We start from the raw sequence: 17,803 nt of genomic DNA, 5'->3' as shown, positions 1-17,803 counted from the left end.
AACGAATAACTGCAGATACATGTAAATTTTGACTGAATGTTTATATTAGCATTTTCTATACGCCATAATATTTTGACTTATTTTGAGCTCTTTACGGACATTGTCAGTTTTCATTTTTTTTTAGTTTTTTTTTCTATAAATATCAATAAAGTTTTATCTGTTGGGTCAAAAAGTGTATAAATTTAATACAAAGCTCCTAATATATTGTTACAATATCAGTTGAAAAATATTAAAAATACATAGGCACAATTTTTTTTTATAAGCATTTAAAGATCAAATTTTAATTTGAAAAATTATTTTGTAGTTAAAAATTTATAAAATATTCAATTTTTGTATCTAAGAATTGAAAATTTAAAACAAGATTCCAAGTAAGTAATTAATTCTGTTACCAAAAAATCTAAAAAATACATTTACACAGTTTATTTTTATAGTCATTTTAAGTACAAATTTGGATGAAATTACATATTAAAAACCTAGGATAACTATTTTAGTTATTTTGTTGTGATTGTATAATATTATTCGTGGGTACTTGAAACTTCTAAAGTATACTATTATATATCTATGATAGTACCACGGTTTTTTGTTGATGTATAACGCGTTAAAGGTACCTAATAGATATTATGATATGATTAATTTGGAATTTATTATAGGTACCTATTATAGGTCAATTTTTTTTTAATACCATAGATAAGTATATATATGTCTAATACATAGACTGATATACCGTCTCCGCTAAGAATCGTTTTTCTTATACAGTGATATCATATCATTGAATTCAAATTTAATACTGTCCATTATACAGTGACCCACTTCTAACCTACTGTACAGCAGAGTGACATCTACTTACCCACCTTTTTTTTTATTAAACCTTAATTATCTTCATTTAAATTAACAAAAAATGAAACGTTGACCGATACCATTTATTTATAAATAAAATTAAGTAAAATAATATTGTATATAGTTCTGCTTTTAGATTTATCAAGAATGAGATAATACCTATGCAGCTATGTTGTATGACAATTCCTAATCCGGTTACTATTGTTGAATGACAACTGAAACATGATTGTTGGATGTTGGTCGATATAAGTCTAATATTGGAATAGTAGGTATTAAAAAAGCAAGGATTGGTTAAAAAAAAGAAAATCTGGACTCGAAGTCTAGGTTTCTATAGTCCAGTAGAAAGTTAAATTCCTGGAGTTATTACTATTAATAATATTGTACTTGTCTCAACACAAGTTATATATTTTATTATTATGGACAAAACAATTTATCTTGTGTCTCTTTTTCTGGATTAGTAATTAGTACATTTGTTCAGAAATTCTAATATTTCAATTACATTTTGTAAAAATTTTATTTTATATCCCACACATATTTAATGTGTTTATGCATTATACAGTAGCTTAACTAGGTGCCTACCTAAGTAAACTTGATATAGTTAAATATATTTTTTATTATACTTCTATTTAATAATAATAGTTCATTTAAACTAAACTAATATAGGTAACATAGCAGTGCAATACATATAAGTTTATAAGAGTTTCTTACATTAGTTGATTAGGTACTTTTCTCTTTAAGAAAACTTGATGCTTATTTAATAAGAATATACATTCATATTAATTAAAATGTTAATAGTAACCATTACTGTTTTATTATGACTAGTAAAAAAATAGACTTAGGTATCTTTTAAAATTTTAAATAAAAATATATTTTTTGAAATGAAGGCAATGTTACTAAATGTACTTATAGCTATATTATATATATACTATATTCAAATAGTATAGTGTACAATGTAATTATTAAAACTGAACATCGGTTACCTATATAATATATTTTTTTTTATTCAAATGTTAGCATAAATTAATGTATCAATAATTAATAGTGAGTAGGTAAGTAGGTTTATACTAATTATTGATATTGGTAATAATTATGATATCTTTAGTTTTATCACTTATATAAATGTTTATGCGTTTAAAAACAGTAAAATAATAAATTTGTCTTGCATTGCACGGATATTTTAAAATTGTAATCTAATATCCATGATATTGGGCCATACGGTACCTAATTTTACCCTTTATTAGTGTTGTATTAGCTATATTACAACGGTTGTGCTTATATGAAGTTTGATATTTGGTGATGTCATCAGAAGAAAGTTCTTCTCTGTCTTTACCCCCCCCCCCCTCCCTCTTTCTCCTCGACAATCTCTCACCAACCCACATATACTCATACAGACTACACCCGGCATTGCAGCGTTTCAGTAGATTATTATTACATCAGTCACTGTATAGTATATCTTCTTTGTGCCTAATATGCCAGTTTCGGTGACGGCAGACTGATTCATTGCCTTAGCCCATTCCAGTGCTTCCACAGTCGCCGCTCGTATGCAATCCACTCTACCCAATCGGAAACGTCTGGTGGAGGCGCTCTCATACGTAGCCACCAGTTTACCGTGCAGCCTGTAAACATAGAATCAATTGCAAGGTGGGTGATTAATTAAATTTAGAGATTACCACAATTTTACAGTTTTATAATTTTATATATTTACGATTTTATAAAATTAATATTTTAAATAAACAAGTGAGCACAAGTCTATTGTTTGTTATGATTTCGATAAAGAAAAATAGATTTATTAGCCAAAATTATGATGCATAGTTGAAAAGCTGTTTTCTGTTATATACTTACTTATGATAAGCTAATTGCATTGCAAGTTGTATGTAGACATCTGGACTGATCTTACAAGATTTTATGAATTCTTTTCCGTATTGAGTGAATCGGAATACATGGAAGTTTAAATCTTTGACTAATCTAAATATTTAGTAAACAAATATTAAAAAACGTATTACATTTTAAGCATTTGTAGTAAAAAAGCTTATTTTTAATTCTATATATATAACATGTACAACATAGTCTGTTGTATATTATTATTATTAATTAGTGAATTAATAAAATAAGCACGATATATAAATGTTTGTTAGAATATTGTTCGAAATAATGCTTTTTAATAAATTTAACATTTATAACATATTTCGCAGGTATGTACCATTTTCTTTATTTAATAATTATTTCATTCCAATAGTCGATAGGTTTTGATATAACCATACCCGATACGAAACAGAATATAATATTATTTGTTTCTGTCTTCTGAACAGCCCCTACTGAAAATAATGATTTGTTTAATAATTAATAATTTATTAGGGCGACGGAGTGGCCGAGTGGACTACGGTGTCGGTTCCGACGCGTACTGTCGCCGGTTCGAATCTCGACCACGGGCGGCTTTTCTCTCTAGGCAGGCAACTGTCTAGAGAGAGAGGCCGCCATACCCCGACCTGGCATGGCAGAAACGTTCGGCCTACGGGTGCCCAATTTGAAATTCTGCCAAAACCAAACACACGTGTTTACCAATCTACAAACCTACCAACCTCCCCTACAAATAAATAAACAAACAGCTAATGGCCATAGTTGCCGGGATTGATGATAAAAAAAAAAAAAAGATAATTTATTGTCAGCAGAAATTTAAAAATATACTCGTCACAGGCTCATACCTGCACAGGGACATTTGAAATATTGAGCGATACAAGTGAAAAAAGTATGAGTCTCACAATATTTATTTATTTTTTATTATTTTTGTGAACATTTATTTATCTATTTTTTTATTGAATTATTTATAGTGCTCAGAAACTTTTATACTGTCCCTATATCTCTATGCAAAAAAAAAAATGAGTGAATATAGTTATTACCATATCATGTTGAATGTACATAGAACTATAGTTCTACGAATTTAAACATGGGTCTTAAAATAATATGTTATTTTATTTTACTGTGGAAGACGTATATATTAATAAATAATAATCAACTTCATAAAATAATAATATCTTACTTGTCCAAAACAGTAGAAGCATCAGCTATGTGTTTTATGAGTTCATTATTAACACTCCATATGAGTTTTTCTGGTTTTTCTGTTGATGTCATTATATCTATTGATTGTTCGTTTAAGTCTTTAGTACTTTTAATCAATTTTTCCATTAATTCAATAACTGCAATTCCTTCAGATGGTGAATGTTCGTAACATAATCCATTTGCACCGTCTCTTCCAACGACCAACTGTATAGATAAAAGTATTTACAAAAATATATATTTTCAATTGTATAAGTTATTAGTATGTATTGTTTACTTGTATAGTCTTGTCAAACCAGCGGTTGCCAGAACAGTACTCACTACCTCCACCGTGGATCATTTGATGCATCATGTTTGTCTCGTCTCTGTCATTCGATAGTCTATAGCCTTTTGCACCTACTTTACACGTGGAATTAAATTCCAGACCAAGTGGTTCCAAATCGTAATTGATGAAAAATAAGCAACGCTCGATTAATGCTAAATTATTGCGATTAGATGCACTTTTCATCAACAACTCCCTGCTATGCGCCCAGTCGTCTCTCTTTTGCGATGTTAAAATGCCCACCGAATATGTACCCGCAGTGCCAGCGGTTTTTTTAGCGTCCATTATAATGTTCAGTAGTTTTGTTACAATTTCTTCTTCAGTTATGGGAGTTGCGTCTTCACCCGAAGTTAATCGCAACACATAAAACTTGAGACAATTAAGCACTCACTTAGTAAACAAAAACTATGTTTTACTTTAGACAACAATACAACATACCTGTGACTTGCAAGCAACTATAATGTGAGGTCTTGATAATGTCAAATCTGATTCGAAGTCTACGAGTCGATCCTTAACTAATCCTGGTTCCCTATATGATTTCATTAGTCTATAATACTGTGCCATGCATAACGGTTGTCCTTTTTCTCTGGATGCAGCTTTTTCTACAGGTAGTTCTCGTCTACACAACATTTTTGTTTTAAGAATAAATTGACAATAAAATTAGCAATTAGGTATTTCATTATTCTATTAAAATCTATATTAGGTATTATGAAAACAATATTTACTTGTCCAATATTCGTTTGAAATTCATCATTTCAACTACAAATCTAGCTGAAAATTTGGCCATCTGCGTCTCTGCTGATAGATTTGGTAGTGGTGGAAATACCATTCCGGGATTGGAATTAACTGGCAACGAAGATTGGTTGCACAGATACATATCGTGAAGCCACCAATCATACACCTAAAAGAAACTTTTATTATGTTAATTTTAAATTACTTAATATTATTATTATTTTTAAAAATAATGATGTCACACATTAATAATTTCTATCGGTCAAATAAAAATGAATACAAGTTATTAAATTAACTGGACAATGATTTGGAATAAATAGTATGTAATGCCATTGAATGCAACTAATGCAAGTAGATTCCGTTAGTTTCATGTAGCTCACTATGTAAGCTTGCCAGTTTTTTCTATTGGTTATATTATATACCTGCATTACACTATTTACACATGTTATACTTAGCAAACGTTTTTAATGTGCATTCAAAGTTAGGAAATTTGTCCAACTCACACTAAAAAAATATAACATTTATATTCATAAAAAATTGGGCTTTTAGAATTAAGTAAAAATGTGTTTCAATAATACAATTATTATGATCACACGGCGTTCTAAATAGGCTTTTTAGGTACATCATTGTCGGTGGTTCGTTTCCCGACATCTTAAAAGTTATAATATTATTATGTAAGTTTGTTAAAAAATAATAAAATGCTAATTAAAATTGATACTTACTATAAATGAGTATTATTATAAGTATGGAGAAATTAGTTTAATATATAATGTCGTTTACGATTGAATACAATTTCAAATAATAGCTGGGAGTGCAATAATCAGCAACATATGGTTTTATTTTAATGACAAAACAGCATCTAAATTAAACTATAATTTATAAATAAACAATTATTTATTGATTTATAAGATAGTTGTATTAAAATGTATAAAGAATCTAGCAAGTTACTGTGCAAAATTGTATCATGAATTAATCATGTTTCTAATTGCTCTTATTCGTATTTTTTTAATGTTCTTTTTAAGGTGAATTGTATTGACGTATATTTTAATTTTTAGTATTTTTCACTACAGTGGTTAGTACATTAAGTTTTGTAAATTGTAAACTAACATTAATTTAATGAAACCTAACCGAAATTAAAATTTTTTTGTTCTTTATTATTTATTAAAAACTAAATAGCATCACATATCAAAATAACTTATACTTCAAAACTATGATTAGAATTGTGGTAAAATTTAATTTATCTCATTCACATTATATATAAATATATAATATTATAAAAGACATAATAATAGTATGAACTGTTTTTATTTAAATATCATAATAGACTTTTAAGTAAACATTTTACTTTTCACTATTCTTATTGGTTTACAATGATGTATAACTGTATAAGTGTTGTATGTCACTAGCAGTTTTTTTAAACTTTAATTTTTTTGTGAAATGAAAGTAGTTGGAAAAATAAAAGTATTAATGAATTTTGTAAATAATAGTTTACAATAATTATACTATAGATCTAAGCATACATAACCAAATAAATTACTACCTTTACATTTTAGTTTATTAAGATGTTTTACGAGAATTTCGATTTTTGTACAAAAGAATAAATATTTAAAACTTTATTAATAAATTAAATTTTGCTTTTGCGAAAATCAGCATTATACCAAATAATATATTTTTTAAAATTACCTACTTTAATTTTACCAATTGGCAGTTCTGAATTTTGATTTAGTTATATAGATATATATATAGTATATACATAATACCTATGCTTGATTATATATATTCGTGTATAATATAATATTATAATAGTTTTCAGGTAGGCAATCGTCATTCGTTTTATTGTTATGTATATTTAGTGATTATTATGTATATTTTAAAGAAACCAACGGGGAAAATATATTTTGACGGGAAAAAAAGAAGAAGGGTAATTTAGCAGCTATAATTCTTTGGAGGCCCTAGGGGCCGTTATATATATAGGAGCTATATAGACACGAGTAAAGGGGGTGTAATTCGTACGGTACCCACCCGGCGGCGGGGCTAACGCTATTCGGTCATTGGCAGTCGCATCGAGACTGCGTGCCTCCAGCGTGGGCGGTACAGTACATCCGTTCTTCACACACATAATATTATCTAACCTCAAAATATAAATAATAATAATAATAATAGTAGTAATAGTAATAATAATAATTTAAAGAAAACAATACAGTTATGATCGTTCCGGTAATACTTGTATAATAAATTGCGTGATAAACCTCGGTAATCTTTATTCACGACCAGTCGCCGTACAGCAAAATGCCGCGTGAATTATTCAAAACCAAACCCCGACAACGCCGCCGTACACTTTTGCAAGGGGTTGTTCATTTGTTTGGGTCAAAATAAAATCGAAATCAGAAAAAAAGATAAATTTTGCACGTTATATTGGGGATAAAGAGATCGAGAAAGAGACAAAAGAAATCGGTATGGATACATGCACTAGCTCACCTAGGTATCTAAATACGCAGATCTCGGGGATTACTCAAGTAGAAATGTATGTATATAATATATTGCAAACGTCGACACCAGGATCAACTAACCTTAAATCAAGTTATATCCATGCCTCAATGTGGGTGCCGGGTGAGAGTTTACGAAAAAACTACCCATAACTTATTGTATACGCGACACTTACACCGAATAGTGTAATAAGAGCTCGTAAAATTATCAATGTGCTCGATCTTCTATGCTCCACTTGTAGAAAGAACAAGGGATGCAGTTCGAATCGTGACTTATCACAATTTGGGTAAATGCAATACACTCGTATTTTTTGAGGCGCAAGGGAATATTATCACGAAGCCTATTTTAAGTGCCAGAATACGTTAGTTCATTCAGGTTTATAAATAACTTTAATTCATTGATATAGTGTGATAATTATTGATTATTTCATTTATAAATTATAATATTATTAGGTATATGCGTGTATACCTGTAATTTTCATGTTATAAAAAACATAGTGAATTTAAGAAATTCACTATAAATAATTTATTACTGTTAATATATATTTTTAAAAATATATATTCTATATTAAGTATTATGGTTAATTTATTATGACAACTAAAAATTATGAACAATTCTTGTTTTATTATAAATCACATTTCTCGTTGTATTACTTTCATAATATTATAACTTTAAAGCTTAATGATTAAATGGTTTGTTGGTTTATTTATACAGTTATGTTTGGAATATGTTGTATTTTGAAAGACAAATTGGTATAATATGATATAGAGTATAGACCAAATTTCTGTATGTTGTGGGCCTAACATTTTTTCTCGGAAGGTTATAAGAATCTTACTAGTAATAATTTGAATGCGTTCAAAGAAACATTACTGTATTAATTATTTAAACAGATCAAAAGCTTATAAAAAGTGCCCTGCTGCTAACGATTTTTAAGATTTCTTAGAAATAGGTACCTATATATAATATATAATTGATGTAAAATGATAATTTTTAGGGTGAAGTTAGACATTTTTAATTTAAAAATGTATTTTACCGCATTAAAATACTACAGTATTTATTTAAGGTTTTGAGTTTTAACTGACTTAAACTAAAAAATAAATTGTACATCCCAACACATATATTAATTTATTGAGAATTTTCACGAATTGAACATATCAACATAACCATCAGATAACTTTAATTGTGATATAAAAATAATGAGTTTATCAAGTTATCAACATAGGTAACATTGTTAAACCAATATTCAATGTCACTCAATATGAATTACTAATCTATGTGCAGAGTTTAATTTATAATAGTATTATTGATAATATTCAATAGTTATAGATTTTTATTTATAATTTAATATAATGGTAGGGTAATAAAATGCAAAAATGTATTAATAATTCCAGTATTTCTCCCTTGTGCTTAAAATTAATTTGATATCTTAACAAAAAATATTATTGTCATTAAATTATGACTTATAATATTATAAGTACAATCCAATATAAATTTGTATTAGAATTTCACATCGAATTTGGTTATAATGTTATTTTATTATTAAAACTTATTAAGTTGTCTTAGAAAATTCTAAATAAAAAAGTACATTAACGCATATGTTGTCTAATTTGAGCCTATATCGATATCATTCGAAAAAGTACAGAGTACACACAAATAAAAAATATGTAATATTATTTATATTTGTTTTCGTTTATTGAAAATAAGTAGTAACTTTTCTGTATATTATATTATTAATGTGTAAGTACATTTATATTTGTGACCACACAAGCACACGGGGTTTATGATCGTAGGTACATCCAATGTATGCACGTCATAAATACTGAACCTTGTTAGAGGAGGAGAGAGATACGTAATGTTTTTGATACATCATCGCCGGTTTGTGAATCATTTGTCACGATGACAGTGATATGAAGGGTTCGTTGTCTGCAGAACGCATGTTATATGCGTCCATTGCGTCCCACAATACCATGATATAATAATATTATGATAGGGTATGGTATATATTTTATTATATTATTTACGAACAGTAAAAGACGATGAGTAGAGGCCCGAAGGCTATATGACGTAAGCGTCAAAGATATTAATTAACATAATATAATTTGCGCCTAAATTAATAGGACATAAGCTCCAAAGATATTTATTAAAAAAAAATATAATTTTCACCTGTTATAATTTAAAAACACACTTATACTAAATATATTTGAAAACATTCAAAATCGTCGATAAGACATAATATATAATCGTAAAAATCTATATTTTTGTTCATTAAATAAAATTCATAAATCACCTTTATTCGTAATTATATTTTTGTCAAATTAATTTTCACTACGGAATAGATTACACGAATGCTTACTAAGTTTAGGTACTTACAATAAAATATTATAACACAATAACTCAGACGCTCTTTCATAGTCAGATAATACATTTGTTGATTAAGATTATACATTTATCGTTTTTGAACGATATGCCTAGTTTTGAATTTGATATCTGAAGTAAAGCACACTGCACATAGGTATCTGGGATTTTGGTGTTCTTATGCGATACGATTATTTTATTTCCTATCTTGTTTTTGCACTTAAGGCTTCCACCGGGTACGATAGAGACACAATATACGTCATTAAAACATAATTATATTTTTGTGCAATTTTCACCTTCGGGTTCGTATAGTATGATCGCTATATTATAATAATTGTACACGTACTATAATCTGCAAGATACCAACCTATCTACTTGTAAGCGCGTGTGTGACCAAATAATTATATTATTATACCTATAAATTACGAAAGCATCATTCGATTATTCGGATGTAGGAATCAAAACCGAAATTGATGTTTAACCAATCAGCGTTGTAGTGTGAATAAAATTCCCCGTTTATCTCGTTTTTAGAAGGGTTCTCGGCCCGCCGGGAAAACTCATCATAGAGACAGACTCGTCACGTTTCCTACTAATTGGATTTGCTCCCGGAACTGAAAAGTGTATCCCTCTCTGGCGCTCTCCCCAATTCGTGTATGAAAACTCCAGGGCGTTCGTTACTCCATTATTGTTCACGTGATCTGAGTTACATATATTTTTACTTTGATATGCTGTAAAATGATTTATACCCTTTTCGACTATCAACTGTTCCAAACCAGAAATATTAATAAAAAACCGTTTAGAATTTTTTATTTTATTATTATTATAAATTTAATATAATGATAATACCAATAACACAGTGACGTACCCAGGATTTCTAAAAGGTTAATACACGAGTGAACATCATACAACCACAGAATATATAACATTTCATCTATTCTGTAGCACCACAGTTGTATAAAATATTATCGTGTATTATTATGTACGTCCAACTTGGTCGGTTTGCACAGTAATGATCAGCGTAAACGGTAGTTGTGTATTTTTACTACCCCGGCTATAGATAATAAATAAAATAATTCTCTATTAATAATCATAACAATTTATATCGCCATATTATATTAATTACATAATATAAGCATATTATCATACGAACTGACGTATACCTATACTCATAAACATACTATTGTCTATGGGTGTACTGTTACAATAACAATATAAAAATAATACAGCCGATATGGGGTGCATCCCGGACATGGGTCCCTGCCCCCTGAATACGCCACTGCAATAACAGTAATAATAATATAATAATAATAATAATAATAATAACAATTCAACGGGACCTACTCGCATTAGGTTTTATATACGCATACTAAAAATATCGGTATTTTTGATTCAACGTACCCAATTGTCATGTTCTTCTCTGCGTTCGAGCAATATTTCTTGTAACATTGGACCAGGCCCACTCGTGAAGTCTGCCACTAGCTTTCTAGCATGTTCGTATTGTTTTTCATTTAATATTGGTTTCAGCGTTTCCAGATATAGTTTCGTAGTACGTTCCAACAAAGGCACTGGTAGTTTTGGTAGTTTTGTCTGAAAAATAAAAATGGATGAAGTAGGTACTTTAATAGTAATTAATAGTAATTAATAGTAATTAATAGTAATTTTCTACTGCGAGTTAAATATTTAAATCAATTTTAAATTTTTTTTATTTCTGTGTACGTATAAATTAAAATAATAATATTACTATATTTTTTAAATCCAATCTTTAATATTATGTTAAAATAAAATATTCTATGATTTAATTATTGTTGATCTGAAGCAAAATAATAATTATTAATTACATTTTCAGGTTAGTTTTATTAATACTATGTTAAATTTACTTAGATATATAGAGAGTCAGAGAGATATACTAATAATGCAATTATGTATTTTTATACGTTAATACCTAATATTATGATAAGTAGATAGGGCAGTTATAACAATATGGATGGTTTTTATCATAAATTGACATATTTTAACACCTTTCTTTTGTAGTAGGTATAAAAAAATTGTTTTTATTATTATGTTTTTTTACGTTAGTAACTATTATATTGTGCGTATGATCCACGTGTTCTTGGCCATAATTTGATTGTTTTTTGATACGGTTGAAGAATAAAGTAAGTTTAATTTTCTAGTCACTGTTATTTTTTTCTTCTGAATGTTTTCGTTTAATCATAAAACTCCCCAGGGCAGGTTTTTCCGCCGCAGCAGACTAATAGAAGACACGTGGTGGCGCATCCCACGGTAGCAAACAAAAAGCGCCTTCGTCAAACAAAGAGTCCATTCCCCAAAATAAATTCCATTAATTTTGATTACAAACACAGTAAAGTGTACAGGTTCAGGTAGACACCGTGTCATAAATCATATATTCCCAAATGATAGTTGAGAATAAATTGAATTACTCTAATAATATTCTTAATCATATTAAAAATGAAACATTCGTTTAATAAAATATTGCATATAATTGTTTTTTATTTGTGTACCTACTCTTTAATAAAGAATATTTATTCATTGATATATTAATTAAGTACCTACTAATACTTATCATTGCCGAGTAAAAATAATAATATAGTAGCTAGTATTTAACAATTATATTTTATTTGATATTATAATCTAATTAATTCTTAAGGATTTCAAATAAAAATCATGTGTTTCGATACAATCGAATGTGGAAATATTTAGTTGGTAACATTACGATAAATGAATAGGAATTGAATTATATAAAATTTAAAATATTTATACAGCGTGCCTCACAAATCACAACGTTTGTTATTATCGATGACTTTTTCGGATTCACTGTACTATACAAAGTAATTCACCAAGCATGCACAACTCATATTTTCCTTTAATAATGAATCTATTAAGATTCTGATCTTTGGAGTTTTTAAATATACTTTTAAAGACTATATTTTAAATTTCTTGAGGTATTTTGTAATAAGGAATGTCCTGTGGTTATACAAACTTCGATTTTTTTAATGAAAACCTCCCTTTTTACTTAGTAGATAATTTTTTCTCAGTTATTAAAATGTTTTTACTTAGGATATTAACTAATATTTTCAAATCACCATAGCTTTTATATTATCTTCCAAACCCATTATTATGGACCTATTATCTTTCCTACACAAAAAACTCAAAAAATACTTTATAGTTTGAATTTTGATTTTGATACAATAAATTTTTTCAATATTTTCACGATAATTTTATCTATTAAATAATGTATAGTAGAAAAGGGGAGTTTTCATTTGAAAAAAAAGAACCTTTTAACTCCACAAGACATTCCTTAAGTAATAAAAAAATATCTAGAATTTTAATATACAACAGGTATCAAACTATGATTAACAAATCCAAAAATCATATTTTTAATAACTGCATTAAGAAAAAGGTAGTGAGCATATTTGGAGAATCATCCTATATAAACCATTTTTCTTTTAGAAATATATTTCTAATGTGATGTGATTTACTATATTGTTTTAGAATTTAAAATTTGTACTACAATATAGAATCATGTCAAAGTGAACAACTCGAAATTAGTTCTTGATGTTTTTACAAATTTATTTTATCTGTACCTATAACTTACATTGACTTACGAATTCCTGTCACTCATTTACAACAATGATTTACCCAATATGCTAACTAGGTGTCTAGGTACTACAAAGAATAGGTACATTTTTAACGTAGCATTTAAAACTTTATAAGTACCTATATGTACAAAAAGTAGTTAAGTCAGAAATTATTTAAGACATACAAATTGCTATTTATATATTCATAAATTTTCATTACATTGTATATTGTCTAGTAAAATATTTCCTTAATAAGTTTGAACATGTTTGAATGTAAGTCATTCACCACTTTTTAAAATATATATTTTTTTATCTAAATATTTATACATTTAAAGTAACTCTTTAAAGAATTTACAAAATTCTATGAATATTTTAATACAATAGTATCATATTATACTGTAGCCAGTGTTTAAATTGGAAAAATGTAATAAAGGGACGTAGAAATTCATATAAAAAATAGCGTTATTATACTTGTTCTATGTCATAATATTATAGGTACCTATGCAGTTCGTATAACTCATATAAACACATGAATATGATATGCTTATATTTTATGAAAAAATGTAAAGAGAGAAATCTCATATCTAATAAATTTTATTGGTCATTGAAAAATGAAAACATATAAAAAAATTGTTTTCACCTAAATTTAATAACTAATTTGAACTACCTATTAATAAATGTTAACGTTATAGGTATTATACATCGTTACAAACTATTTACACATAATTCAGACAAAAATCTTTTTTTTAATTTTTAACTTTATAGTTTCTTACGAAAAATATACTTATTGTACAAAAATAATATGTACCTATAAATCGTATATGACAAATTAAAATAATAATAAAACAAAATAGTAGGTATCTTAATTCAAGATACATATTATATAATATTGTGATCTATTTTCAATCATCATACATATTCTATTTTTAATATTGTGTTAATAATAAAAAGTAAATACATTTTAATAAAAATGTTATTTTTAAGATTTTTGAGATCTCTTATTCCATTGAGTGTATTCTCCATTGAATAGGAATGGAAATATTTATCAATAATGAAGTATTGATTTATATATCAGATTTTTATCGGATATTATAACAATATTTTGCGGTTAGATAGGTGGTGTGACGTGGTTATATTAATTAAATACATTTCATGCAATCAAATAGATTGGCCGGTTTATCTAACGTGCAATTATTACACGGAGGTTAAAATTGGCGGTTACGTTTTAAAGCGCAAGAATGTGTGGTTCAAAAAAGCAAACACGGCGCAGAACGGTGTAGTTTTTGTACGCGGAGTGGCGCAGTCAGTTAGGTCCCTGGCAGCCAGGTGAAAATCAATAAGTTGCCCTCGGCACATAGGCCGGCACGCAACCGCTGTGGTTGAATTATATGTTACAATAATTTTACCCTGGGTTTCATTTGAAACGAGGTCACTGGCATTCCTATATTATATTTGAAATTTAGCCACCAATATAAATCATAATAAATCCTATGCATTACAATCTCAGGAAATTCCTCGTGCAATGTGTAATACCGTGGTATTGTGTATTTCATAACATAAATTATAACATGTTTATGTATACTAAATTCAGAAACACTTTATATAGTTCAATGATATTATTACAATAGATAAATAATAAAAATATTTCAATAATATAACAATTGGACTGTTAGCGAGGCCGTAGGCCGTAGCCAGGAGGTTTAGAGTTCCAACCCCACCCCTTGCCCACCGCAGTTTTTACAAATTAATATTACAAATTTTAAAATTGTTAGCCAAAAAATATAGTTATTCTTTTAACCCTCCACCTCCTAAAAAAAAACAAAATTCTTTGTTGGCTACGGGCTTGATTGTTAGTATCCATGACATAGAAATATAGATCAAAGATTTACATTTTAAAGCAAAGCTTAATTTGAAGACAAAAACATTTTTAATAAATTGTTTTTGAAGACGGAAAAGTCCTAATAAGTATAATAACTAATGACTTATTTGTTATCATTAGTTTAATAAATGTATATTGTATGTTTTGTATATTTATTATAAATAATATATGTAACCATAAAATGTATACTTAACAATTTTAACAAATAAAAAAGTGTGTTGTTTCTTGTAAATATAATTAGTTACTTAAATTGTAATAAATAAAAAATATTTTATATACAGGTTGATATTCAGTAAGCATGCTCATCACTATTATATTATAATGATGATTTTATCCAAATTTTGATTCTTGAATTTTTTAGCTTACTTAATGACACTATTTTCAAGTAAGTACTTGGTCTATTTATAGGCTGTTAATACTATTTAAGTCTCTGTTCTGTGTTCTTTTTAGATTCTGAGTAGAATGATGAATGTATTGATTTTACAATGATGTTTTTTTTTTTGTGTGTCTGCATAGGCGCAAATAGTGTTTGAGATTTGGGGGGGCTAATAGGGCTAATAGGGCCTTACTTTGATAATATTGAATAAGCTTAAAACAAAATGTAGGAAATGTTTGGGGGGGCTATGGACATTTTTGGGGGGCTTAGCCCCCAAAGTCCCCCCTATTTACGCCCATGTGTGTCTGTGTACACGATAAGTAGTCAAAATAATGCTTCGATTTTCAACTTCAGTGTCTTGTTCGATTGGAAAGTGAATATTGTTGATGCTTTGGGTACCTATTATATGTCAATTTTTTTTTTAATAATATAGATAAGTAGGTATATAATATGTCTTGTACCTAGACTGACATACCGTCTCCGCTCAGAATCGTTTTTCTTATATAATGATATTATATCATTGAATTCAAATTTAATACCATTCATTATACAGTGACTCACTTTTACCCCACTGTACAGCAGAGTGACATGCACTTGCCCACCTACTGTATATCAGAGCGACATCCACTTGCCCACCTTTTTTTTCAAATGAGAATCATCTGTTTTTCTTTTATAAATTGTTAAGCCTATAGCTTTTTTGAAAATTATATGTATCTACCTAAATCAAAATTCAAACAAGTAGTTTTCATATTTTAAGTTATTCATTTTGCGTATTTACTGAAAAAAATAGATTTGGAACATATGGAGGTATGAAGATATGAAAATTATAGGTACTCATTAATATTAAACTATTAACATCTTATATTTCTAAAAATTGTCAAAGTATAATAATTGGAGGAAGTGAACCACATTTATTTTATATTTCTGTATAATTGTTTAAGGACTATTATTCTTAATAAGTATATATAATATATATAAATACATTTTAATAATTTTAAAAGATTATGATCGTTAGAAATTTAATTTCATCAAAATAATCTGATTAATAGTATACACTAAAAAGGGGAATTCTTGTTTGAAAAAAAGACTTAGTGTCGCTACAGGACTCTACTTAGTCTTTAAACGGTATAAACAAATCTAAGTATTTAAAACTATATGGTCTTAAATATACTTAAAAATTCTAAAAAAATCAAAGTTTGAATAAATTCATTAAAATTATTAAAGGAAACAAAAGGGGTAAGCATGCTTGGTGAATCACCCAATATAAATTGAACCAGTGGCGTACACAGCTATTTTCAATGGGGGGGGGGCTTACATATAAAAAATTATATACATATATATATATATATATTATACATTGATAAATCAAAATAATATGTTGTTTAACTAATATTTATTTTCATTATAAAACAATGTATATTTTCCTGGGTTTTTGTCCCAACTCATCGATGACTTCTTCAGGAGTTAAATTTATGTTATTAGGAACTAACCTTTAAAAATATTATGGTGCTGATAAATTAATAAATAATATTAAATAATAAATTAGTGATGATTCTTCTTCTGCTATTGGAATAGCAGGCACGGGACTTCTTTTATTCGTATTAATAGAAAAATATTCGTTTATTTTTTTCATTTTTATTGTTTTATAAAATATTTAAACAGTAAGTACAATTTACTAAACGTCCAAAGCGTCAGGAATTTGATTGAAAACTGAGGAATAGATTCTATACTATAGTATTAGCAATAGTGCGATACCTATTAAGGCATATTATATCAGATTACACAGATCTATAAATATTCTACGATTGTCGACCCTCATGTTTGTGTTTGAACAAATTTCCCAATAATTTCATTAATTTGTAACAATTTATCAATAATATCTACAAAATATTATAACAACAAATTGGGTTGCTTATAAGTTATACTATAATGAAGTATAATTTGTAATATCCCATATCTAATAATAATTTCGGTGACGATGGTCTTCTCGCCGTACATTTTTAATCGAAACTCGATTGTGACGGTAACTCTGAAATTCCCTTAATTTAATTTTGTGTTTATTTTTATTAGTACTATTAATATTTTTTTTTTTAAATTGTCATCATTTTTATTATATATTTTTACGTAATTACGTAAACTGAAAAAATACCAAAGGGGGGGGGGTT

At 27.7% G+C, this 17,803-nt stretch overlaps 1 protein-coding gene across 1 annotated transcript in view; it reads right to left on the bottom strand.

Moving 5' to 3' along the window:
- LOC100159222 (choline O-acetyltransferase) overlaps nt 1–17,803 on the bottom strand; it is a 122,527-nt gene that overhangs the window by 3,050 nt on the left and 101,674 nt on the right. The window contains exons 4-10 of the mRNA XM_016808320.2: nt 11,186–11,374; nt 4,939–5,114; nt 4,652–4,832; nt 4,169–4,582; nt 3,875–4,098; nt 2,680–2,802; nt 2,270–2,453 (exon numbers count right to left, since the gene is read on the bottom strand). Of these exons, the coding sequence (XP_016663809.1) occupies nt 2,270–2,453; nt 2,680–2,802; nt 3,875–4,098; nt 4,169–4,582; nt 4,652–4,832; nt 4,939–5,114; nt 11,186–11,374 (1,491 nt within the window). The remainder of the gene's footprint in view (nt 1–2,269; nt 2,454–2,679; nt 2,803–3,874; nt 4,099–4,168; nt 4,583–4,651; nt 4,833–4,938; nt 5,115–11,185; nt 11,375–17,803) is intronic.

Source organism: Acyrthosiphon pisum, chromosome A2 (genome assembly GCF_005508785.2).
Source record: "Acyrthosiphon pisum isolate AL4f chromosome A2, pea_aphid_22Mar2018_4r6ur, whole genome shotgun sequence".
Taxonomy (NCBI): Eukaryota; Metazoa; Arthropoda; class Insecta; order Hemiptera; family Aphididae; genus Acyrthosiphon; species Acyrthosiphon pisum.
Note: the sequence above shows the minus strand (reverse complement) of the source record. Positions and strands in the feature narration are given on the sequence as shown.